This window comes from Choloepus didactylus, chromosome 10 (assembly GCF_015220235.1).
Source record: "Choloepus didactylus isolate mChoDid1 chromosome 10, mChoDid1.pri, whole genome shotgun sequence".
NCBI lineage: Eukaryota > Metazoa > Chordata > Mammalia > Pilosa > Megalonychidae > Choloepus > Choloepus didactylus.
The window spans coordinates 126,746,406-126,772,495 of record NC_051316.1 but is presented as its reverse complement, the minus strand read 5'-3'; the positions used below and the strand labels follow the sequence as shown (position 1 = coordinate 126,772,495).

General features: G+C 48.4%; 1 protein-coding gene across 1 annotated transcript in view; it reads right to left on the bottom strand.

The window, feature by feature from the left end:
- The window catches only part of GABBR2 (gamma-aminobutyric acid type B receptor subunit 2), a 399,384-nt gene that overhangs the window by 16,596 nt on the left and 356,698 nt on the right, over positions 1-26,090 (bottom strand). The window contains exons 14-17 of the mRNA XM_037851102.1: positions 18,831-18,941; positions 12,412-12,636; positions 9,808-9,990; positions 5,925-6,054 (exon numbers count right to left, since the gene is read on the bottom strand). Coding sequence (XP_037707030.1) covers positions 5,925-6,054; positions 9,808-9,990; positions 12,412-12,636; positions 18,831-18,941 — 649 coding nt within the window. The remainder of the gene's footprint in view (positions 1-5,924; positions 6,055-9,807; positions 9,991-12,411; positions 12,637-18,830; positions 18,942-26,090) is intronic.

Sequence of the window (26,090 nt, the reverse complement as noted above, 5' to 3'; positions counted from 1 at the left end):
ACCAGCAAAGTTGCCAGTTCTTTTCCTGAGGAGTTCATTGAATACATTCACCGAAGTTGCCAGTTTGCTGCCTGAGGAGTTCATTGAACATCTTCATTGGAGTTGCCAGTTTGCAGCCTGCCCTACGGAATTTGGACTTGTGCAGCCCCACAGTTACGTGAGATGCTTTTATAAAATCTTATATTTATACATATCTCTTGTTGATTCTGTTTCCCTACAGAACCCTAACTAATACAGTCATGGTGTATAATTCTTTTAAAGTGCCACTGGATTTGATTTGCATGTATTTTGTTGAGGATTTTTGTATCTATATTCATTAGAGAGATTAGTCTTTAATTTTCTTTTCTTCTAGTATCTGTATCAGGCTTTGGTATTAGGGTAATGTTGGCTTCATAGAAAGAGTTTTAGGTAGTGCTCCCTCTTCTTCAAATTTTTGGAAGAGTTTGAGCAGGAATGGTGTTAATTCTTCTTAGAATGTTTGGTAACATTCCCCTGTGAAGCCGTCTCATCCTGGGCTTTTTTGTTGTTGTTGGGAGGTTTTTGATGACTGATTTACTCTCTTTACTTGTGAATGGTTTGTTGAGGTCTTCTATTTCTTCTCAAGTCTGTGTAGGCATTCACGTGTTTCTAAGAAATTGTCCATTTCATCTAAGTTGTCTAGTTTGTTGGCAAACAGTTGTTCATAGCATCCTCTTATGATCTTTTTTATTTCTTCAGCATCCATGGTAATCACCCCCTTCTCATTTCTGATTTTATTCACTTGCTTCTTCTCTCTTGTTGTCTTTGTCAGTCTACCTGTTTGTTGATTTTATGGTCTTCTAAATGAACCAACTTCTGGTTTTATTTATTCTCTTTATTGATTTTTATTCTCCATTTCATTTATTTCCAGTCTAATCTTTGTTATTTCTTTCCTTCTGCTTGCTTTGGGATTGTTTGCTGTTCTTTCTCCAGTTTCTCTAGTTGTTCAGTTAGGTCTTTGGTTTTAGCTCTTCCTTTTTAATGTAGACATTTAGGGCTATGAATTTCCCTCTTAGCACTGCATTCATTGCATCCCATAAGCTTTGATATATTGTGTTCTCATTTTCATTTGTCTTGAAATATTTACTGATTTCTCTTGCAATTTCTTCTTTAACCCCTTGATTAACAGTGTGTTATTTAACCTCTGTATATTTGTGAAATTTCCAGTTCTCCTATTGATTTCCAGCTTCATTCCATTATGATCAGAGAAAGTGCTTTTTATAATTTCCAACTTTTAAATTTTATTAAGACCTGTTTTGTGTCCCAGCATATGGTCTATCCTGGAGAATGTTCCATAAGCATCTGAGAAGTATGTATATCCTGCTGTTTTGGGGTACAAAATGTTATAAATGTTAGGTCTAGTTCATTTATCATATTATTTAGTTTATCTCTTTCCTTATTGATTCCCTGTCTAGATGTTCTATCTAAAGAAGAGAGTGATGTATTGAAGTCTCCCACTATTATTGTAGAGACATCTATTATTCCCTTCAGTTTTGCCAGCATTTACTTCATGCACTTTGAGGCACTTTGATTAGGTGAATAAATATTAATGATTGTTATTTCTTCTTGGTGAATTGCCCCTTTTATTAATATATAGTTTCCTTCTTTCTCTCTCATAACATTATTCATTTAAAGTATATTTTGTCTGATATTTGTATAGCTACCCAGTTTTTGTTTGTTTGTTTGTTTGTTTGTTTTCAGTTACTGCTTGTGCAGAATATTCTTCTTTCTCCATTCATTCACTTTCAATCTATTTGTATCTTTGGGTTTAAAATGAGTCTCTTGTAAACAGCATATAGATTGATCATATTTTTAAAAATTCGTTCTGTATCTTTTTCTTTTGATTGTTGAGTGTTCCTGTTTGCTAATGCTGCCACTATGCAAAATACCAGAAATGGATTGGCTTTTACAAAGGGGATTTATTAGGTCCCAAATTTATAATTCTAAGGCCATAAAAGTGTATAAACTAAGGCATCAACATGAGAATATCTTCACTGAAGGAGAGCCAATGGCATCCGGAACCCCACTGTCAGCCGGGAAGGCATGTGGCTGGCATCTGGTGGTCCTTTGCTCCCAGGTTGTGTTTCAAAATGGCTTTCCCCCAAAATGTCTTGGGCTTCTGTCTCTCTTAGTTTCTCTCAGCTCTCTGCTTTGTTCTCCTAGGGCGTTTCTTTCTAAGCATCTGAAAGTCCTCTCTTAGCTTTTCCAGGCAAATTCTGGGCTTCATCTCTTAGCTTAGCATCTTCAAACATCCTTTTGTCTGCATCTCCCAGTGTCTCCAAGTGTCTGTGTCTGTGTCGGCTCTCAGTTTCTCCTGGGGACAGGGTTACATATCTTAGCTTCTCTCCAAAATGTGTCTCTCAGCTTCTCTGAGCTTCTCCTCTCCGTGAGCTCTCCTAAAGGACTCCAGTGATATAATGAAGACCCACTCTGAATGGGTGGGGTCCATACCTCCATGGAAATGATGTAATCAAAAGGTCTTACCAACAGTTGGGTGAGTCACATCAACGTGGAAACATTCAATCAAAAGGTCACCCAACAAGATTGGATTAAGAGATCATGGCTCTTCTGGGATCCATAACAGTTTCAAACCAGCACAGGGAGCTTAATCCATTAACATTCAACATTATTACTGTAAAAGCTGTCCTTACTTCAACCATTTTATCCTTTGCCTTTTATTTGTCAGTTTTATTATTTTCCTCTTTTTATCCTTTTAGTTACCCTTACTGACAATCATCATTTCTATACTCTTCTCCAAGCCTTTCTCTCCTGTCTTTTTTTCCCAGCTGGCAGAATTACCTTTAGTATTTCTTGCAGGACAGGTTTCTTGTTAACAATCTCTCTCAACTTTTATTTATCTGGGACTATTTTAAACTCTCCATTACTTTTGAAGGACAGCTTTGCTGGATAAAGAATTCTTGACTGGTAATTTTTCTCTTTTAGTATCTTAAATATCTTATACCACTGCCTTCTTGCCTCTATGGTGCCTGACGACTAGTCAGCACTTAGCCTTCTGTGGCTTCCCTTGTATGAGGTGAGTTGCTTTTCTCTTGCTGCTTTCAGGATTCTAATCTTCTCTTTGGCATTTGAAAGTCTGACTAGGATGTGTCTTGGAGTGGATATGTTTGGATTTATTCTATTTGTAGAATGTTGGGCTTCTTTGATTTGCATTTTTATGTCTTTCATATATGTTGGGAAAATTTCCACAATTATTTCCTCAAATATTCTTCCTGGCCCTTTACCCTTGTTTTCTCCTTCTGGGACACCCATGATTTGTGTATTTGTATGCTTCATGTTGTCCATCATTTCTCTGAGACCAAGTTCAAATTTTTCCATTTTTTTCCATTTGTTCTTTTTTATGTGTTCGAATTCAGTTGTTTGTCCTCTAGTTCTCTGATCCTTTCTTCTGCTGCTTCATATCTGCTGTTGTATGTCCCTAGCATATTCTTAATTTCATCTACATTATTTTTCATTTCTGCTATTTTTCTATGTATTCTTTCAAATTCTTCTTTACGCTTTCCTAGTGCCTTCTTAATATTCTATATCTCTTTAACCATCTCATTGAAATTATTTAGGAGAGTTGTTTGAACATCTTTGATTAGCTGTTCCAAATTTTGTGTCTCCTCTGACTTTTTAATTTGATTGTTTGGCTTGGCCATATCTTGTTTCTTCACATACCTTGTAATTTTTACTGGTTTCTCATTATCTTGATAAAAGGTTATTTTGAAAGTTGTCTCTTGTCTAAGATTTTGTTGTTGCTTGAGTTCATGTTGAGAGTCTCCTTTGGCACTTGGTTCGTTGGTATTTCCCAGGCAAACCAGGGCCAGGGACTCACACGGGGGTGCAGACCCATTCCAAAGGGTCTTAGAGAGTGGGCTGGAAAGCAGCCCCCCAAACTACACTTTCCCAGCCTTCCCAGCCAATGGCACTTTTGGGAAGCCTGTTCCCCACAACCCCACCTCTCCAAGACTGTAGCAGCCAGCTGGACAGGGTCCGGACCCACTGGAAGCTCCTGGTCTTGGAGCCACAGTGGAGCTCCCTCCCTTGCTGCAGCTTCTCTGTTTGTGGAAATAGTGGACCTGTGAACGCCTGGTCTCTTGCATGTAAAAGTTCAAGGCTGCAGGACCTTGAGGGTCGAACTTGCTGGCCCATTGTTAGATCAGGACTCTTCTGCATTCTCCCTTTTCCCCAATGTGAGGGCCTCCATGCCTCTCCCAGACCTCTGCAGTCAGCAGGGCAAGATCCATGTGTGCCCAAAGCTGCCAGCCTCAGGGGTGGGGGAATAGGCTCCAGGAACTGCGGTGGACTCTCTGTGGACATAACGGAGCCGCTGGCTCCTGGAATCCCATGTAGAAAGACTCTGGGGCTGTGGGACCAAGAGGGTTAACTTCACTGGCCATCAGTTAGACCAGGACTGTGCTGGCAAGAATCAGGCTGACGCAGAGCTGCTGGCTCATGGATGGTGAGTGGGCATGGTTGAGTTCATTGTCCACTATTTCTCAGTCGTAGTATCTCCATTTTTCATCCAGCTTCTCCTTATATGTTGCTGTGGTCCCTCCTGGTCTCCTGAGCTCCTGAACTGCTGCCTTGAACAGTGCCTGCCTGTTCTCTAAGTGTTGTTGCTGTGAACAGTGTCTGCCTGTTCTCTAAGTGTTGTTGCTGGAGGAGAGAGTTCTGCCTATCCTTATTCCACCACCTTCCTGGAAGTCCTCTCCAGCCTCATTTTTTAATAGTTGTCTAATGTGCCATGTGGGTTGTATCATAATTATTGAAACCACCCCAACCGATGAGCATTAGAGTCAATTCTGTTTTGTTTTTTTGGTTTTTTTTTTTGCTTATGAAAACTGCTATGATGAGCATCTGTGTGTGTGTTTGCAGGTCTTTGCCCATGTGGGAAGATTTTCATGGGCAAAGTTCCTGGTGCTGGATTTGCTAGGTCATGAGGTTTAACATCAGACACTTGCAGAGTTCCAGAAAGACTTCCAAAACACTATAGGAGAATGCCTGTTTTCACACACACTTACCAACATGGGTGATCGCTTAAAGTTTTGCCAAATCGTAGGCAAAAAAAGGATATTGGGGACTGAATCATGCCTTTCCAAAAGACATGTTCGAGTCTGAACCCCAGGGCCTGTGTGTGTGAACCCATCTGTAAACAGGACCTTGGAGGACGGCACCGTTAAGATGCCCAATGAAGGAGGGTATCCTTAATCCAACACTGGATTCCTTATAAACAAAGGACACAACACAAGTCAGAGAAGGAGAGAGAAGGGCCAGGAGACAGAGGCAGAGATGCATCTAGAAGCCAAGGAATCCCAAAGGCCATGGCGAGCTGGCTAGCTACAGACTCCAGGAGAAAGCATGGCCCGGCAATGATATGGGACTTTTAGCCTCCAAAACTATGAGACAATGAATGCCTGTTGTTTAAGCCAATCCATCTGTGGTATTTGTCATGGTGGCCCTGGTGAACCAATACAAAGGGCCATGTGGTTGGGTTTGCATATCCCAAGTGAGTGGTGAGATTGAGCACCACATCATATTTTACTGACCAGCTCTTTCTTGCAGTCTGATGAGACATATTTGACACTGTGAAATGTTGTTGAGAGAAGCAAAGGGAAATTATTAGCTAAGAACAAAAGGGAGAAAGACATGTGTCCCCAGTCAGTCATGAAAAATGCTGGCCATGGTGTGTCCATGTGGAACCGGCACATGGGAGGCAACAAAGAACAGCCCCACGCCCGAGTTCCTCACACACACCGAACTGCCACTCGGAAGACATGGGTTCTAGACATTGCAGCTCTGCTCATGTGTCTGCAGACCAGCCCTTTACCTCTCTGAGCCTCAGTTTCTCCCATGTGTACAATGGGAGATGATGGCTGGTGGGTGAAACCTGAGGGCCCTCGTACCTGTACTCTCGGTGAAGTTCCCCAGGTTGAGGATGTCATTGAGCTCTTGGTAGTGGTTCTGTTTAATGTACGTGGTCTTTTCTGGTGTGTCCTGCAGCTGCATGGTGACCTCTTCCAAGTCTTTATCCAGCTGGAAGACAAAGGCTCTGGCTGAGTCTGTGTCCCCGGCCCAGGCCCTGCCCCAGCCCCAGGAGCTCGGCCTCCAGAACCAAGAAGTGCCCACAGGGCTGTGCCCCAGCTGGGCTTCAGGAGGGCACTGGTAGCCAGAGGGGAGCGTGCCTTGGTGAGGAGACCCAGAGGGACCTGCCAGCTCCTGTTCAAGGAGAAGTTATGATGAAAGGAGCCTGGATTCGTGCAAATATGCCCAGAGAGGAAGGGCAGGGAGAGGGAAGGTGTGCAGGCCCAGGGCTGCCTCTTCCCAGCTGTGACACCGTGAGAAGCTGAGCCTCAGTCCTTTCCCCTGTAGAGTGGGGTGTTAGCAGGACCTATTCCGTCGGGGGTAGCATGAGGATTCGGCAGGACAACACAGTGCCTGCCACATGATATGGGGGACCTGCTACTATAATGTTTATATAATTATTGTTATTGATAGCCAGTAGGACCTTAGGTGGGGGACAGCTCTGCAGGACCAAGCAGCTCTGAACGTCACACTGTCACAGAGACTTAGCCCAGCAGGGCTCATCTAGAGGGGTCCACGAGGGTGGACCTAGTGGCCCCCAGGTTATATGAAAATCAGGTGCAGCCCCGGGGGCAGCTGAGCCCCAGAGAAGCCTGGGGAGTGAGTGAGTGAGTGTGTGTGTGTGTGTGTGTGTGTGTGTGTGTGTGTGAGGGACAGTGGGTGGGGAGGGTAGTGGGCATCCTATAAACTGTGAAGTGCTGTTTCACTATCAGGAGCACAGCCATTAAACTACACGATCGGTTTCCGCGTGGGGGAGGAGAGAGATGCCTGTATCTGTGGGGCTCAAAGGGCAGGGTGAGAAGCAGAGGGTGGAAGCAACGGGAGGCCTGGCTGTTCAATTCCAGGAAAAAACCCTCCAACATTTTAGGGTTTTTGACTGTGGCTCGGGTTTCCTAGCGAGCTCTTCGCTGTGGGAGTGTGTGAGGAGAAGCTGAAGGCTGGGGCACAGACGTAGGGGATTAGTAGTCACAGAGAGGTCTGGTACTAAAACAGAATCAGCAAGGAGCCTTGTGGGACAGGAGGCGTCCCTGCTCTGCTCTGGTGGCTCGTGGCGGGCTGCCCAGACTCCAGTGTCCTTAAATACACAGAAGACTGCACTGTGGCTCTCTCTTGCGGAAAACCATGTGCCCCTCAAAGGGTTGCCAGATTTAGCCAATGAAACAGGGCGCCCAGTTAAATCCGAACTTCAGATAATGATGAGTAAGTTTTTCAGTGTAAGTATATCCCAAATACAGGGACAAATAATTAAGGGCTGACAAGAGCTATGAGATGTTTTGGGTCATGACAATTGTTTAAAATGGAGAGTGATGAGGATTCTACAACTAAGTAATGATAATGTGAGATATAGATGCATTATCATGGACATAACATATGCTACGTGAATTTAGGACCCCCCTACTTTATAAGTCAAGCCCTTGATCTTGAGGCTTGCTCGGGTGAAACTTATGGTTGTAAAGGGGAGGCTAAGCTCACCTATAATTGTGCCTTGGAGTCACCTCCAGAGAACCTCTTTTGCTGCTCAAATGTGAACTTTTTCTCTCTAAGCCCAACTCAGGAAATAAATTCATCACCCTCCCCCTGATGTGGGACAGGACTCCCAAGATCAATGAGCCTTCCTGGCGATGTGGGACATGGATTCTGGGAATGAGCCTGACCCTGGCATCAAGGGACGGAGAATGCCTTTTTGACCAAAAGAGGGAAAATAAAGGCAACAAAATAAGGTTTCAGTGGCTGAGAGAATTCAAATGGAGTCAAGGGGCTGTCCTGGAGGTTACTCCAATGCTAGCTTCACCTAGATATGCCAAATGGCCACAGTATGATAAGCCCAAGCAACAGTAGTCCTGAAAACCTTAATGAATACCCAGATCCCTATCTGAGACTCTATAAAAGTTTCACTCACTAAGTTTATTTTTCAGAAACTTAAATCCTTCAGAGTGCTCCTATGCCAGCAAGTCCCCAAACCCAGAGGCAATACCCTCTTCAAGAACATCAACCAGATGTGTCCCCTTTTCCCATAATGTCAACATGAACAGGTTAGGGTGGTCACTGTCTAGACATCCCTGAAGATCGGGAAAGTGATTAAACTAGAGGAAGGGGAAGCAACAGACAAGACAGAATTTAACAAAGGATTATGAATAATGAATTTCTATATAATTCTCTTTTTCTTAGTTGCTAGGGTATTAGAATAGCTAGAAGGAAAGAACTGAAATGGTGGAACTGTAACCCATAGCATCCTTTGAAATTTGTTCTAAAGCTACTTGTTAAATTGTAATTTGAAAGCTATACCTTTTTGTATATATGTTATATTTCACAATAAGGAAATAACTGAAACTATGGTACTATAACTCAACAATTTTGGAAATTTCCTATACATCTTCTTTTTAAATCATACTTTGAAAGATAGTACCTTTTTGTATATATGTTATATTTCATAATAAGGAAATAACTGAAACTGTGGAACTGTAACTTGTAATATTCTTTGAAATTTGCTCTCTAACTACTTGTTAAATTGCACTTGGAAAGTTATCACTTCTATGTATGAAAAAATAAAAGTATATCCCAAATATGGAATGGGACATACTTATACTAAAAAAACCCCAACTCGTTTATGTGAAATTCAAACTTAACCAGGATTTTGTATCTAATCTGGCAACCCTTCATCTTGCTTCTTCCTTGCAGCTGTCCAGCTAGAGAAGCCACTCCCCGGCCTCCCACAGGGCTAGTCAGTGTAACTGGAGTGCAAACAACATGTGGAGTTTTTGTGTCTCTTGCTCACAAAAGGCAGTTCCTTGCCTGGACTTCCTTTCTCTTCCCTTCCTGAGAGCAGGAGCAGGACATGCCTTCCACCCAGCTCTAACCATGACGAGGAAAATGCCCTGGGGTGGGGGTGGGGAGTGAAGGGGAGGGAGCAGCAGAGGACAAGAGAGAAGGAAGCTGGTCCAGTAACGACTCTGCAGAGCTGCCTGGAGTCTCTCCTCAGGACCGTTAGGTGAGAGAGAAATACATGTCTATTTCTTGGGGCCACTCCCTTTGGGGCCTCTTTGTTACAGCAACTTAGCCGAGACCCTAACTGATACACTCTCCTTTGTTCCCTTCTGTGTCCCACTCATGGAATCAGAATGCCTCCATGCCTGGGAGACCCTGGGCCCAGTCATGCCCCTAATGCAAAGGGAGGGCTGGAGAAGGGGAAAGTAATCTGGTTTCCCCTCCCTGGAACAGAAAGTCCAGAATCCACCATTTGGCTTGGGCCTTCCAGAACCAGGTAAGAACCCTCAGGTCTTAGGTGAGGCCTGCTGCAGCAGACCGGCCCCCCTGGCAGGTTTCTCTTCACTTCTTCCTCTCTTGCTTTTAGCATATAGATGTGGCTGGGCACTAGGTGCTTCGGGAGCATGAAAAAGAGAGAGAGAGCTAGAGAGAGAAAAGAGGTTTAGGAAGCTCCTATAATCTGGAAACTCCTAAATCTACACAGGCCCTTCTTTCTGAGGATGTCTCGAATCGGGGTATTGCTGGACTTCAAGGGCCCAGGACGGGGAGGCAAAACTCCCGCGTCGATTCTGCCAAACCGCCTCCATCCTGGTCTGTGCTACCCTTGTTCCTGCCGTCAGGTGGGACTCTGCGGCCACGGCACGGGGCTGTTCGGGGAAGGGGTGGGGTTGTCCCTGCCCCGGAGAAGGGGCCCCGGCCATGTAACGCTGCAAGGGGCACCTCGGTGATCTTCATGCGCAGGCGATGATTCTCCGACTGCAGGCCCTCCAGGCGGGACGTGCTTGCTTGGTTCACGCTGGTGACCGAGGTGGACGTTTTAGAATCTTCCTTCTTCTGGTTCTGCGTGAACTGGAAGCGCCTGTTCTGAGTGGCAGCGTCTGGGTTCGTCCTCAGAGTGATGAGCTGAAAGGACACGGGTGGGGTTAGAGAGAGAGCTCAGGGGTCCGGGGGTCCCGCCTCCCCTGCCCACCCCACCACGGTCCTTCCCAAGCGACACGGGGCCCTGGGAGGACCTGGGCTGGAGGCAGGTGCCCTGGCCCACCTCTGCCACTTGCTGAGCGTGACCTGGGCTGGTCCTGCCCCCGGCTGAGCCTCAGTTCCTTCACTCACTGGTGCAGCCTGGTCCCCCCCCCCATCCCCTCTGCATCCCAGCCACCTAGGGTGGCCACCCGGTGCCTTCAGGCTAGCTCCAGCCGAGCCTCACTATGCCTTAGGTGTTGCTTCAGGTGGAAATAAATCCCCAGGGTGACAGTTGGGAAGACAGTGGATTGGGGAATGTGACACTTCTGCTCCTTAGAACCACTGAGTGTGGGGACAGTTTGGGAACTAGCTCTGTCACCAACGTGGCCATTTCTTCATGTTCTCATAAGAGAACACATTGCCACTTAACCTTGAACTTACCCATTTATTCAAGAAACATCTCTGGGTTCAAGGCAGGGTCTGGGCTCGCACTGGAGAGGAGTGAGCCACGTTCCTTGCCTGCCAGGACCTCATGGTCTGGGTTAGGGATGGATGGGGAGACTTCCACTAGGTGAGGGCAAGTTGGAACTCCAGGGCATTGAAATGACAGATGCAAGTGCAGTGGGGCTGGGGCTTGGGCTGTTCGACCAGTGAGCAGGTTTCTCTGGGGAGCCTGGGGAAAGATGTGAGGGTCCTGGAAGCCAGCCTGACCTCGGGGACTTGCTCCTCAAGGTGGGAGGGCAATGGGGAGCCACAGAAGGTGTCAGAGCAGAGAAGTGATGCCACCAGAGACACTGGCATCTTTTACGGGGTGGAGAAGAGGGTCGGAGTTAGCTGCGGCACTGGCCTGGGGCCTGGGCAGGTGTTGAAAGCCAAAGAAGGAAGGAGCATCTGCCCCTCGGTACCTGAAGGCGGATGGCCAGTGCTTGGGAACTGACGAGGGCGTCGGGAGGATGGAGGACCCTGTGCAGGGGGTGATGGACCCCGAGTGAAGGCTCCTCTCCCCCTTCTTAGAGGCAGATACTCCCCCGACTTGGGTCAAAACCTCTTCCTGACTTTCAGTTTCCTGTTCCTTCTTTTCCATTTTTTTTTTTTTAAACTTTAAAGTCTATTTTTTTCTGATATTTATGTAGTCATGGCAACTGTTTAAGTGGTTAAAATTAAATGAAATATAGATTTCATGATTTTACTTTAATCCTAATGTTTTAGCCACAGCTCTTGAAAAAAAAAATTCAATTGAATATAGTTAAACGATGTTAGGCTTGAATAGGACCACTTAGCATCTTTATGTTGAATATAAGGACGGATATATTGGGGATGGGAGTGGCCACGTGATTTTGTGCTCCTGGCCCATTTTCTTATTCTTTCTATCTTAACTTCTTCTGCATTAATTTTAAGAATAATTCTGTATTTTACTTTTTTATTTAGGAGGTTTTATACTCAGGATCTCTTAGTTTTTAAACTAGAAATTACAGCATATTTCAAGAAACTAATCATGGTGGAAAGCTATTTCATACCTTAAACCTCTACCTTGACAATATCAGGACATGACCACACTAATCTGTTATCTTCTCCCAATTTTTATAAATTGGTGACACGTATTTAAGAACTCTCTTGTGGGCCCAGGCACCAGTCTGAAGTGCAGGACCCAGTGAAATGTCACAGACTGAGCACAGCTGCTTATCCAGCCTTCCTCTACTCGGGAGACCTCCCCCCCCCCCCAGGCCAGGTTTCCGTCCGCCCAGACCCGCCCACGGCAGCGACCCCTCGGAGGGACAGTATCTGAAAAAATCTCTTCACAGGGTGGTCCTGGAAGTCAGCCCTTCAGAAGAATGGAAAACGTAAACGGCCGTTAAAAATGGTTACTCCTTTGGCCTCAATGCTACTTCTGGGACTTTATCCTGAGGGAACCATTGGAAGTAAGAAAAATGTGATGGGCAGGAAAAAAGAAGTTCATTTATAACTTTCTGAAAAAAACTGGAAGCATCTGAAATGGTCATGAATAAGGGGTCAGTGGTCCATTAAGTTATGGGGCTTCCCCTCAGCGATGGCTCCAGACGGGGAATGATGCGAAGGACGAAAAGTTAAGCGAAAAAGGCAAACTGCAAAATGGGCTCCCCAGGTAGCCGTCTCTCCTAGCCAGGAAAGAAAAAAGAAAAAAGAAAAAAAAAGACTGGCAGGAAACACCTCGAAAGCACCAGTGGGGATTAATTTTGGGAAATGGATTATGGGAGATTCCCGAAAAAATCTGGTCGCTGCTTTTCTGCACCATAAAAAAAAAAAAAAATGAGCAAAACTTTTAGGGAAGGGGGAAAGCCAAGCGCGCGCCTGGCAGTGGGGACGCGGGGTGGCCGCTGCTTGTACCTTGGGCACAAACACCAGGCAGAGGGTGATGGTGCTGCAGAAGATGATGACGAGCGCCACAATGCAGAACTGCACGTTGGGCTGGTCCCGCGTCAGGAAGGACACGGCGGCCCCGATGATGCACATGATCCCCACGTTGTAGACGCTCATGCCGATGTACTTGCTGTCGTTGAGTGCGGGGATGCTGACATTGCGGGTCTCCCAGGCTAGGAAGCAGCCGAACAGCTGGAACGGTGAACAGAAAGGGGAGGTGGTCGTCACCAAGTGGCAGCATGAGCCCGCCATTCCAAGGGGCTGCCCAGCTAAAGGGGACTGGGGCGGTGGGGCTGGGTGTCACCGTCTGTCCCCACATGTGGCCCCGCATGCAGGGTCCTCAAGGAGAGGGACAGCTTTCACTCAAAAGTCTATTTTATCCAGTATTTGTATAGTCACGCTAGTGGTTGAGTTGGTTAAAATGAATGGAATAAAGCTTTCATTATTTTACTTCAACACAATATTTTAACTCTATCTCTTGAAAAAATATGTCAGGTTAGGGATCAAGATGGTGGAGGGAGATGCTTCAGGGCTTGGTTCCCCCAATAGAAGCTTTGAAAGACCAGCAAGAACTGACAGAAACATCTTTCTTAGGGCTCCAGAAAACAGTTAAAGGACTGTAGTAGCAGAGTGAGCACTGTATCAAGAAGAAAGGCTACCTAAAAGTGGTAGGGTCTGATGGCACCCTGTCCAGCCCCTCCCCTACCCCTTACAATCTCAACATGGAGCTATCCTGCATTCCCAGTGGGATGGTGTCAACTTGGCAAGGCTTTGGCATCCAGTTGTTTGGTCAAGTGCTGGCCTGTTTGCTACTGTGAGAGCATTTCACAGGATTTGCATTTATAATCATTTGATTGCCATCTACAGCTGACTGCATGCATCTACAGTCAACAAAGGAGACTGTCCTCAGCAATGTGGGTAATCTCATTCAACCGATTGGAGGTCTTTATAGCCAGAGTAAGGATTTCAGAGGTCAGAAGAATTTCTGCCTCAACTTCAGCACTGGCTCCTGCTGGAATTCACACTAAGACTTCGGCATCATGTTTACTGGCATTCCGAGCCTGTGGCCTGCCCTACTGAGTTTGGATTTGCCAGCCCCCATAATTGTACAAGCCAATTCCTTATAACAAGTCTCTTTACAGGTACATCTTGTTGGTTCTATTTCTCTAGAGAACGCTGACTGATATATTTTCCTCTTTCCTAACTGGAGTGGGATGTGATGGGTGGAGCTTGAGCAGCCATCTCAGACTACCATGTGGAGCTGTGAGTGGAAGATTGGGGAGCCACAAGACACAAGGAGTCTGAAGCCTCCATTCCAGTTCCAGCGTGTTTTTCCTCTGGACTTGGTGTACCCGAGAGGTAAATAAACTGTCTCATTAAACCACATTTATTTTGGGTAGAGGCCAAACATGATCTGATGTGGGTTTCTGGGGGCTTTGCCTTCAGTGCCAGTTTGGATGTATTATGTCCCCACAAATGCCATGTTCTTTAATGCAATTTAGTGTTGATTAGTTTGGAATCTTTGGATTAGGTTGTTTCCAACTGTGAGTAATATCTTTGATTAGATTATTTCCATGGAGGTGTGGCCCTGCCCATTCAGCGTGGGTCTTAATTAAATCAACGGAGCCCAGTGTTTGCTCCGGAGAAGCTAAGAGAGGACAAACACCCCAAGAGCAACATTTTGAAGAATGCAGAGGAGCTGAGAGAGGAGCTGGAACACAACCCAGGATCAGCAGATGCCAGCCACGTGCCTTCCCAGCTAACAGAGGTTTTCCAGACGCCATTGGCCTTCCTTCGCTGAAGGTATACTTGTGTTGATGACTTACCTTGGACACTTTATGGCCTTAAGACTGTAATTGTGTAACCAAATAAACCCCCTGTTCCGGTTTGGTAACGCTGCCAGAATGCAAAACACTAGAAACGGATTGGCTTTTATACAAGGCTCATCTCCACACACCCCCCTTTGGTCCCACAGCAGCGGGCCAGCAGGGTGTCACCGTCCCCATCCAACAGACGGAGAAGCAGAGGCTCAGTGAGGTGCAGAGACCTGTCCACGGCCCCCCAGCAGGGAGTGTCGTGGCTGGACGGCTGCTCTCCGAAGGGTGCGGTGTGCCCGCCTTGGCCACGCTGTCCATGAGCCATGGACCATCATCTGAGGCTCAACCAGCTGGAGCAAGAGGGCCAGCCGGGGCCCTGGTGGCTGGTGGCAGATCTGAAGCGTGTCAGGAGCAAGACAGCGTAACTTGTTCTGAGGCCCCCAAGGAGGGAAAGAACAGTAAATGAGCACAAGTTAAATCCAGGCAGGCAGATTTCAGCTGGGAATGCAGAAGAAGTTTCTGGCAAAGGTGGTCCATCGGTCCTGAGCTGGAGGAGGGCTCCCAAAGACACATCCACATCCTAAGTCCTGGAACTGGTGAATGTGAATTTGGAAAAAGGTTCTTTGCAGGTGCAATTAAGTTAAGAATCTCTATGAGATCATCCTGGACTATCTGGGGGGTGAGGGGTGGCGGTCGGGGGAGAGGCTAAATCCAATGACCATCCCTTGACACAGTAGAGACACTTCTGGATTCTAGAACCATAAGGGAATACGTTTCTGATGTTTGAAGTCACCCAGCTTGTGGTGATGTTATGGAAACCAATACCACTCCCACATGTGGCCCAGGCTGCTTTGCGGGGGGTGAGTTCCCTGTCGCCAGAGAGGGGGAAGCCATGGGTGAATGAGCACTTGTTGGGGAGGCTGGAGGTGGGGGTGGGGGTGCTGAAACGTCTGACAGCAGGGTGAGCCCACAGGGCTGTGCCTGCCCTCCCCAGCTCTGAGATTCTATGGCTCCAGAGCTGAAGGGGCTGGGATGGCTTAAACAACAAGCATTTATTGGTTCACAGATTTAGAGGCCGGAAGTCCAAAATCAAAATGTTGGCAAGGCCAGGCCTTCTTTTGGAGCCTGGAGTGTTCTGGTGCTGGCTTGCTACATTCCTTGGGGTTCTCTGACTTGCATGTCTGCCTCTGTCACACGGCAATGGCAATGTCCTTGGTCTCTTGCAGCTTTCTCCGAGTGACCGCATCTGAATTTCCTCTCTGTCTAAGGGCTCCAGTCATGTGCATTAAGACCCGGCCTGATTCAATCTGGCCTCATCCAAAATAGTGTCCTTGAAGATCCTATTCACAAACGAGTCCACACCTTCACTAACAGTATCTTCAAAGGTCTGATTTGTAAAGGGGTTCACACCCATGGGCGCGTGGATTAGGGCTTGAACGTGGCATTTATGGAGGGCACGACTCAATCCCCAGCAGTTCCCTAACACAGGCCATGCTGCTGGAGCCTTCAAGGATGGCCGCTCCCAAGTTTTGGAAGCAGCAGCAGGTAAGGATGCATTTTAGCAGTCCAAGAAATCCCAGTTATGTGACTTTAGGAAGACTTTGTTCCTGGCCCCTAAGGAAAGATCTGAAGAGGTGGCAGTAGCAAGCTTCCTGCTGTAACTGAGAAGTTAGAATTTAAAGAATGATTATGATTACTGAATCATTATATAGATATTTCTCTTTACTTTCTGGTATAGTTGAAGAGCTAGAGAGAAATACCTGAAATTACTGAACTGTAATCAGCTGTCTTGATCTTTGATAATGGTTGTATAACTATCTAGCCTTTATCTTGTGATTGTAAAACTTTGTGACTAACACTCACTTATACTCCCTCATCCTGTTTTTCAACTCTAGAGTTTTATGATCACTAAAGACAGACCCTAATGTTTATTAATGAAGGGTCCTAAGTCAGTCCAGAACTAACCCACCCCAATTCCAAAGCTATCTTGCTAGATGGAGTGGAATCTAACCAAAACTGGCCCACCTGACGTGCAGTAGCTTAAACTTAAACCTATAAGTGACCTATACTTCATTATAATACTGTAAATCATGCCCATTACCATATTAAGGCTGCCATTTTCTTACAGTATCTTGCTGTGGCTGAGCATATAACTAATCTGCACATGCTCAATAATTAGATCATCTCTAATGTTATCTAGGGCCCTTTTGCTCATTATCCTAAAATCTGCCCATTTTTTGGTACCATAAAATCATCAGAGTAACTGCAGTTTGGGGAGAAAGTTTTTGGGCCATGTGATCTCCTGCTTTATGCCTAGTAATAAACTTTCTCTCTTTGAAACCCTGGTGGCTCAGGAATTGGTCACCTGAGTGCATCGGGGAGAGAACCCAAGACTAACGGCAATAGAAAACATTCTCCTTCTGATTCTGTTGCATTTAACATTCCCACTCCCAGGATACTCTACAACGTTAAAATGAACAGCAGCTCCTTAGTGCATCTTACAGGCCCTGCTACCACTGGAATGTCTCTTTAGGTATAATGGCATATTAAAGGCAGCCTGGGAGGGAGCGTGTGAGAAAGGGAAAGAAGGATGACAGGGAAGGAGGGAAGGTGCCAGGGAAGACATCTGAGGAGAAGGATGACAAATCAGCATGAGCTCTCCCAGAGCCTTTCACTCTATGGCCCTGCCACCCACTACTTGGGTGGTCTTAAAAAGTTTCCTGCCCCCAACCCTACCCCCACCCCATGTCTCTGTTTCTTCTTCTGTAAAATGTGAATAATAAGAGAACCTACATGAAGGGGGTTGTTGCAAGGAGTCAATGAGTTAGCACATATAATAGGCACATCAAATGGTCTTGGCAATATAGTAACTCTCAGTAAATATTGTTATTCTTTACACTTTTTAATCGTATTCTCAGTGGTAGCAGAGTTCCCAGTATTTAATAACATATGATCAAATAAGTAAAAGACAATTCTATTTGCTTTTCAGAGTCTAATCTCCCAATAATTAGCTGTTCCTGGTAGAACATTCTGGTTTGGATATAATTACTAGATTCGGACATATACAGACACATTCAGTATGATTTCAGAAAGCCTAGAGGGAGGTACACATCAGTAAAGTGAAGAGAGAGAATCCACGGGATAATCTCATCTGGAGATTCAGCTTCAATATTCTGCATTGTAGGGAAAATCCTCCAAATGAGAGAGTCCTTCCAGGAAACAGGGCCCTCCAGTTCTGTTTAAGCTGAGTATTGTCGCCATCTCCTCATTACTCAGTTGAAAGTCAAAGACCTGAATTCTCTGCAATGCGTGTGGGGTGTCACATACTTGGGGATCACAGCCACATTCCTCTGGATATGGACCGGATCAGAACCTGGGCTGTGGTTTTCTTGTGCTTTGCTGCAATCTCCTTAATCTTGGCATCCTCCAGGAGTGAAGGGTACCCCGGCTTGGCCCAAGGTCTATCTGGGGAACCCAGGGGGGCTGTAGGCAGTGACAGTGATGCCCTTGGAGTGGCAGTACTGGATCAGCTTCTCCTGCGTGAGGTAGGGGTGACACTCGATCTGGTTAGTCACTGGTTTATGTTTTCAGTCCAGGTTTGTTCAAGAGCCTTTCAATTTGGAAGTGGTTAAGTTGGAGATCCCAATGGCTTTCACCAGCCCCTCGTCCACCAGCTCTTCCATGACCTCCCAGGCATCCAAGAATGTCGTTTTTACTGGTGAGAATATTGCCTTTATCATCTTTAGGGAACCAGTCCTTCCCAGGCTGTAATCCCTGTGGAAAGTGAATAAGATAGAGTTCCAGGTAGTCCAGTTTCAGGTCCTTGAGGGTCTTCTGGAAGGCTTCCCTCACAAGGGGTCTCTCAAAGAAGGTGCACCATAACTTGCTAACGATGCACTTTGATCAGTATCACCACCACTGGAGAGATTTAGGGCAGAAGCATCATTTGCCCAGGACATCGGAGAGAAGACGTAAGGATCAACCCAGGATAAGTAGGGTGGGACTGATCTTTCGAGTCCTTCCTGGCTTTGAAATTCAGCAATTGCATGAGGTGGGCCGGGTGTGTGACAGTTGATTTTAATGGATGGGTGGAGAAGAAAGTGTCCTGGATTTTGAGAGTGGACATCACCAGACTTGGCAAATCATTTGCCCTCTCAGAGCCTCGCTTCCCTCATCTGGAAAATGGAGGTGATTCCACTCATTTCCCCATAGATTTAGAGAGGATCCAAGGAAATCCTGGGACTGAGCGCGGGCTGGGAGCCCACAGCCTGCTGTTCCTGGAGCAGTACAGGGCCAGGGGTGAGGCTCACTCACAGGGTCAGAGGTTAAGCTCTCGACTGCCACTTACCAGCTGAGTGACTTCAAGCAAGATACTGAGCCCAGGGCCTTCATCAGTGAAATGGTGGGTGGGTATTTTGTCCCCACCTCACAGGGTTGCTGAGGGAACTGAGCTAACACGTGCCATGCACCAGGCCTGGCCTAGAGTAAGTGCTTGGTCATGGGCTCTGTTCATTTTCCTGTGGATGGAGAAGCGCCCCCCGCCCCCCAGGTCTCCCGCTCTGCACCTACCATGAGAAGCCCCTTGTAGGCGTAGACGATCCCGAGCCAGATGGTCATGTGGGTGTTCTCGCAGTGCTCCAGCAGAGGCCGGATGGAGATGTCCCTTCCGGCTGGGTCCGGCTGTGCAAAGACAAGCAAGAAACCCCAGGATGGCACTGGGCCCCCTTCCAGCTGCAGAGGCCCCATCCCAGGGCCCCTCTCCCTCCTCTGAGCCACAGCCACTGCCCAGGAGGCCTTTTGGACCCTGCCTCTGTGTCCCCACAGGTGGGCCTCAGCCTTCAATCCACATTGACTGACTTCTGTTGGTCACGACTCAGCCCTGCACTCCAGCTCCTTCTCGATGCCTAGCCACCTTGAGTTGGAGCTCCAGGGGGTAGGGGCTGGGCCATCTCTGTGCTCCCGGTGCCCAGCACAAGCCCTGGCCAGAGCAGGCATCTGTAATGTTTGTTGAAAGAACAAGGGTGAGAACAGGAGCACTGTTGGGTCGGGCCTCTCAGGGATGAACTCAGGAAGCTGGAGGTTCAGGACATACAGACCCAACAGAGCAGAGGGCCTGCCAGGCCCTTGTAAAGGAGACCCTCTTGCCCCCCACTCCATTGAGGGAATGCTGGTGGCAGCCATGTTATGTGTCACATGATTAATCCTAGGCCAGACCTGATTGGACAAGGCATGAGCACCTGACCCAAGGCAGCCAATCCAGAGGCTGGCAGAGACCCATGAGGTTTCCTAGGGCAAAGCACTCTGTCCCAAGATGGGTGCAGGAGAGGATCCTGCCCGAGTGCTTTTACTTTCTCAGGAATTTGAGCAGGGAAATACCGGGAAAGAATCAGCCAGATGGTATCAAGAGGAGAAAAAGACACCTAGGAGTGAAAAAATATGTACATGTATTTTCTCTGAGCCATTTGAGAGTAAACTGCAGACACCCCTACCCTTCACTCCAAGAATCTCAGCACACATTTCCCAAGAACAAGGAGATTCTTTTACACAACCACACACAGTTACCACATTTAGGAAATGTAACACTGACACAGCACCACTACCTAATCTACTCCCATTTTCAAATCTCACAAACTGGCCCAATAGTGTCTTTTAAAGCAATTTTGGTTCTTTGAAAGCAGACTCCAATCCGGGACCACGTGTTGCACTTAGCTGCCTTTAATCTTTCATCTCAATAATTCCTCAGCCCAGGCTGGCTTTCATGTCACTGACATGTTTGAAGAGTCCAAGTCAGTTATTTTGTAGACTGTCCCTCAATCTGAGTTTCTCTCAATGTGTCTTCAGGGTTAGATGCAGGTTACGCATGTTGGAAAGAATCCTAAAGAAGATATGCACTTGCCTCCTCCAGCACGAAACGTCCCTTGGTCCCGTTATGAGGACGTTAGCTGTGTCACTTGGGTGAGGGGACGTCTGCTCTGCCAGAGCTCGCCATGTAAACGGTGCCATTTCCCCTTTGTAATTCATACATAACCTGTGGGAGATACTCGGAGACTCTGTGAGTCCTCCCTTCCCCCACAAACATTAACTCAGTGCTTTTAATCACTTATTACTTTCGTGATTGCAAAATGTTGATTTTCTAACTCTCTCATTCCATTTAAATACTCAGCATTCTACTGGAAACCAGAGCTTTCTTTTCCATTTAGATACGTATTTATGTATGTATGTATGTATGCATATCAGTATGGATCCATGGGTTCCATTTTTATTCAGTGTCTTATAATTCATTACAATCATCATTCATTTTGATGTTCAAATCTTCCTAGATTTGGCCAGGAGAAAACCCCTTTTTGCTGCCTCCTGTGTTTTTTCAGCATGTCTCCATAAATTTTTTGAGCACTTTCTTATTTCTGGGCACAGGATGTTCCAGGCTCTCCTTGTACCTTCCCTGACCCAGGGAATCAGAGACTTTTCCAAGGAGTCCTGGTTCTCTTTAGTGGGGAATGGTATTTAGAAAACAAAATCTGGGCATAAAAATGGTGGTAGTTAAGAGACACCCTAAGGTGTCATTTCTTCTAGGCCCTTTTCTCTATCATACAGACTATCCATCCATCCATCCATCCATCCATCCATCCACTGCGGGAGTTTGGAACTGTACGTACCCCAGACAATCATGCTCTTAAAGCTAATCTATTCCTGTGGGTGTGAACCTATTGTAAGTAGGACCTTTTGATGAGGCTCAGGATGGGTCTTAATCTTCTTACTGGAGCCTTTTATAAGAGAATGTAATTCAGGCAAAGAGAAAAGCCACAGAAACAAGAAGCTGAAAGCAGCAGAACCCAAAAGAGAAGGCAGAGGCCAGCAGATGCCACCATGTGCCTTGCCATGTGGCAGGGACCCAAGGATCACCGGCAGCTGGTCTTTGAGAAGAAAGCATCACCTTGATTTCAACATTTTTCTCAGTCACAAAACTGTAAGCTTGTAAGCTAATAAATTCCCATTGTTAAAGCCAACTCATTTCATGGTATCTGCTTTCAGCAGTCTGGCAACTTAAAGCATCTATCTATCTATTATCTAATCTATCATTTATCTATCATGCATCATCGATCTATAAAATCCAATACCACAAGGTTTTTGCTTGCCTTCCCCCATGCCATATTACTGCCTCCCTTCTCCCATAGCGAGATCCCTGGTTTCCAATTTACTCATTCCTATGATAGATACGAAATAGTTTCAGAATTGCTATGTCCATATATATCAATAACAAACTTAGGAAAGTCAAAGACTTCTTTGCAACAGATCCCACTGAGGAGAATCAAGGAACGTGTTCAGTATGTTCCGGATGTTGTGTTCTGACGGGCTTGTCCTATTCAGGAAGGGGTAAAGTCACACCTAGGAAGGGAAGGGGCAGGCACCCCCAAGGTCAACCACTAGGAAGAAGGGGTGCTTTGACAGGACCCGAGGGTACAGAAGGCAGGCCCTAGGCAGGTGGGGGGTGCACACTACTCCTTCTGGCCCTGCTCTCCAGGCCTGGACTCCTGTGACGAGGGAGAGGCGGCACCCCCCACCTGGAGGCAGGGGGACGTAGGAGGGATGGGGCCTGCAGGTCCGGGCCATTTTGCAAACAGATTTTCCAGTTGCATGCTCTTCCAGGCTTTTTCCCAATTGCATGCTCTCCCAGGCTTACTGACCCAAGCAACCGAAAGCTTTAGCTCAGCCTTTTCGGTCCCATGGACCCTGAGTCCATGCTTGGGCCGGAGTGGTAAAGGGGAGGACATGGTCCCGAGGCCTCTGCTTTGGGTGGTAGAAAGAGACACCCCAGGGGCAGGTGAGCTCCAAGAACAAAACTCAGAGTTGCCAGGTCTAGAGATTTCTGCTGGGGGGAGCACTGGGCAGTAGGTGGTTTCAAGATGTCCTTTCATTATTTAACTGAGGAGGATGAGAAAGTTCTTGGCCCCACGGTCAACAGTGAGTTAGTGGCGGAACCTGGGCTTCTCCGATGTCTGACAACCAAGCAGTCACCGGGACATGACAGCCCAGACCCGCTATGGCCGTGGATGAATAACAAACCCACTGTGATGACTGTGCCTCTTGTTCTACAAGGAAAGACAATAATGTCTGATGGGCTCTTAGATTCTCAGTGCAGCGAGGACTTTGGATGTTTTGTCATTCACCACTGCTCAGTGTTACGAAAACTATTCCCGGGAATCTGGCAACGGTTGTCTAGCTTGGATTCTTCCAGTGACAGGGGAGGCTGCACGGCTCTTTTACTGAACCAGAACCTTCTCCTCCTGCACCTCCTCTCACTGGTCCTCATCTTTCTCGCTCCAGATCTCCTTGGCTTTTTTTATAACCATCTTCCACTGGTGAGTCATAGGATCCTCACGGCTGACTAAGACCCCATCGGGTAGTTTTCCTAGGACTGCTGCTTGCTCTGACTTTCCCCTTCGGTATTTGATGTTCCAACCTGGTTACCTTTTACCTTGTTAGTAGCTCCTCCCTCCCCTCCCTTCCCCTCCCCACCTACTCAGACCTCTTTGAACCCTGAAATTCTGATTATTGCATCTGCTCTGTGGCTGGCAGTATCCACCTGTCTCTACCTCATGCGCAGCCTCCCCTGCAGGGACGGGAGAGCAACAAGCAGGAAAAGACTCACTGAGGTTCAGAGAGGTCAGTGGTCCCGAGAGTGGGCACAGCCCTCTCCCCAGTTCCCGGGCGCCAAATCCAGAAGTAAACTGCGAATATCTTCTGCTTGTTAACATCACCCTGGCACAGCCCCATCGTCATGCACACTAGACATGGGTCAGGGGGCACACTTGGGGTAGTCTCAGGAGCCATCGGATGCTGAGGAGGTTCATGCACTCAGGAGGCTGAGGATAAAGCCAGGCGATGCCAGGACTGAATCCCACAGCAAACTCGAAGAGCCACGCCCTTCTTGCCTGACCCGCCCAGCTCCTGGGGGGGACAGAGATCACCGGATTGAGCAAGCTGGGGGAGACGTCCCCAGGCTGCTGCAGGGGCCGGAGGAGGGGCTGAGAGGGGAGCGAGACCCTGGTGGGGTGTCGTGCACCAAACGGCCGCCAGGGGCACCCAGGACCGCGCAGAGGCCCTGCGGGGGCTGCAGAACCACTTCCGCAGCTCGGTCAGAGCACCCTCCGTTTCCCTGGAAGAGCCACTGGCCTGAAACGAGGCCACATGTCCAAGCTCCAAGGGGGACAGTGCTGCCTCCCCTGCGTCATCTCCCCGGGACGTCTTGGTGGCCCCCACGCTGCTTCGGGCCTCTGTGCCTTTGCTCCTGCTGTTCCCTCTGCCAGGGCTGGCCCTTCCCCCCAGGGACCAGTCAGAATCACCCCCGTCCTTCAGGCTCAGCCCCAGGGCCTCGGTCTACGCAGCGTCCCCAGCCCCCCTGCTGGGACTGAGGTGGGCTTCCTCAGCTCCTGGGGGCCATCTGTGCTGTTCTCAGGGTGGGAGGCAGCCTACCTTGAGTTGGGGTCTTTTGTCCTGTGTCTGGGTCCACCCCACCCCCAGTCTGGGGCTTCCCCACTGTGTTTCCCCACAGTCTTGGACTGCCTCTGGCAGACTCTCCAGCCACCGGACCCACCGCAGAGCAGGACCCTGGGGGTCGTGGGGGATGCAGGGGAGGAGGGCTCGAGGGTCCTGGGCATCCCTGGCTCCCAGTGTGGGCCGGCCACACGGCCAGGCCAGCGAGCACAGTGCCCAGAGTCCGGCAGACGCTGCTGGGTGCACGGCAGGGCCCCCCACCCCTGTACCACTGCCTGAGGGCATTTCTCTTGCTCCGGACACCTGGCCACCAAAGCCTTTCAATTTGCTGCTTTCTCTTTCTTACCTGCTGCTCACCTGGGCAATTCATTAAGAAATCATTCCCTCATTCACCCGTTCAATAAACAACTACTACGTACCTCCATGTTCTGGGCACAGGGATGCAGCACTAAGCAAGACAGACACTTACGTCTCGTCATTCTAAATATGACGAGATCTGTTCCCCCAGAGGTGGCCTCTACGGAGACCGGGTCAAACTCAACCTGGAACGGCAGCCACGAGGCCCCAGTGCTGCTGTGTCACAGATGTTACCACATCGAAGCCTCATGGGAATCCAACAAAGTGTTAGACGCCTGTCACAGACAAGGAACCCGAGGCACAGAGAGGTTAAGCAATTCCCCCAAGATCCCCAGCGAGTAAGTGCCAGAACTGAGATTCGAACCCGGGTCCACTCGACTCCCCTCACCACATGCTTGCCCCACCCTGCCGGCCTCTCACAAGCACTGCATCCCATTCCAGGAGACAGTGGCGACAAAGGTGCCCTAGAAACTCTCGGGGGCTGCTGATGGGAGGAATGCAACTCCTAAACGTGCAGAGGCCTCCCCCAGAGCCCCGAAGCTCCGGGAGGCTGTGCTTCGGGGCTGCGAGACAAGCTCAGGTCGAGATGCTCTTTCCTGCCTGTGATTGCCAGGGATTGAGGTGCTTTCCCCTCACCTCTGGCCTGGCCATGGCTCAGCAGGAGGACACACAGGAGCTGTCCAGGAAAGCCACCCCCATCTGCGTGGCGAGAGGAGAGCAGCTGGCCGAGTGTCTCTGCGCGTCACACGAGTATTCACAATGTAGGTCAGTGGCCCCTGCAAACATCCTGCTGTCAGGCTGCACGCAAGACGGATGGGCGGGTGGGCAGATGGGCTGGGAGGGCCAGAGACCTCAATGCTGCACCCGACTTGCTGGGGGGGCCTCTCTCTAGGCCTCAGTTTCCCCTTTGCAAAGTGAGCCCAAAGTTCATCTACAGACTAGTTGAGTTCAGCCTGAATAACTGAGGAAGGACTGCTCTGTCCCTTATGTCATTCTGTATTTCTCATTCATTCATTCATTCAAAATGGACTCCATCAGCATTTGTCACGTGCCGACTGGTGCCGGGCAGCGGCCTAGAAGCTGGGGTACAGGGTGTATAAGACCAGTCTGATGCCTCACTTCTTGGAGCAAACATTCCCGAGGAGGCCACAGACCATCGGCAAACCACGCCCGTCTGGCTGTGGACACCAGCGGCGAGAAGTGCTGCTGGTGAGAACTGCAGGGTGCCTTGAGAGGCTCTAACAGGGGGACCCTCTTCAGATCAGGTGGTCTGGGAAGGCCTGAGACCTGAAGGGTGAGAGAGGCCTGGCCGAGTGGAAACCTTGGGGGAAAGGTGCTGCCGGCCGAGGGAGCAGCATGTGGGGAGGGCCGGGGGTGGAGAAGACCTCAGCACTGCTTCTCGGGGGACAAGGTGCATCCAGATCCCCGGGGGGCCGGCGCCCATGCAGATTCAGGGCAGCAGGTCTGGGTGGTGCCCGGGATGCTGCATCTCTGCCGGCTCCCAGGGGATGCTCTGGGGCTTCCCTTTGTCACCCACAGGGCTCTGACCCAGGGAGACTGACAGTGTAGCCCACCAACCGATTTGACGCCCTGATGCTGACGTGGGTGTGCATCCGTGTGTCTGCCTGGGGCTGGCTGGGGTGGCGGGGCTGAGCCGGGGTCTGGGTCTCGGCAGGGAGGGCCGGGAGTCTGGAGGTCTCCGTGCGGGGTGCCGGTGCCTAACTGCTGACCAGGGACCCCCAGCCCCATGTCCCCGGGCCTCTTACCCTGCTGTGGCTGTGGGAGGCTCAGGGTCCCAGGCGTGGCCCAGCCAGCGCTTCTGTGAAAGAGGGGGTGCTGGGATCAAAGGCCTTTCTCCTTCTGACCAGCTCTCCAGAGATGGCTTTTTTCCCTGGGCCAGTCCTGCCTCTTTTAAAATTTTTTTAATTTAGAAGTTGATTTAAAAAAATATTTTTTCAAAGATGATTTTTTTTTTAA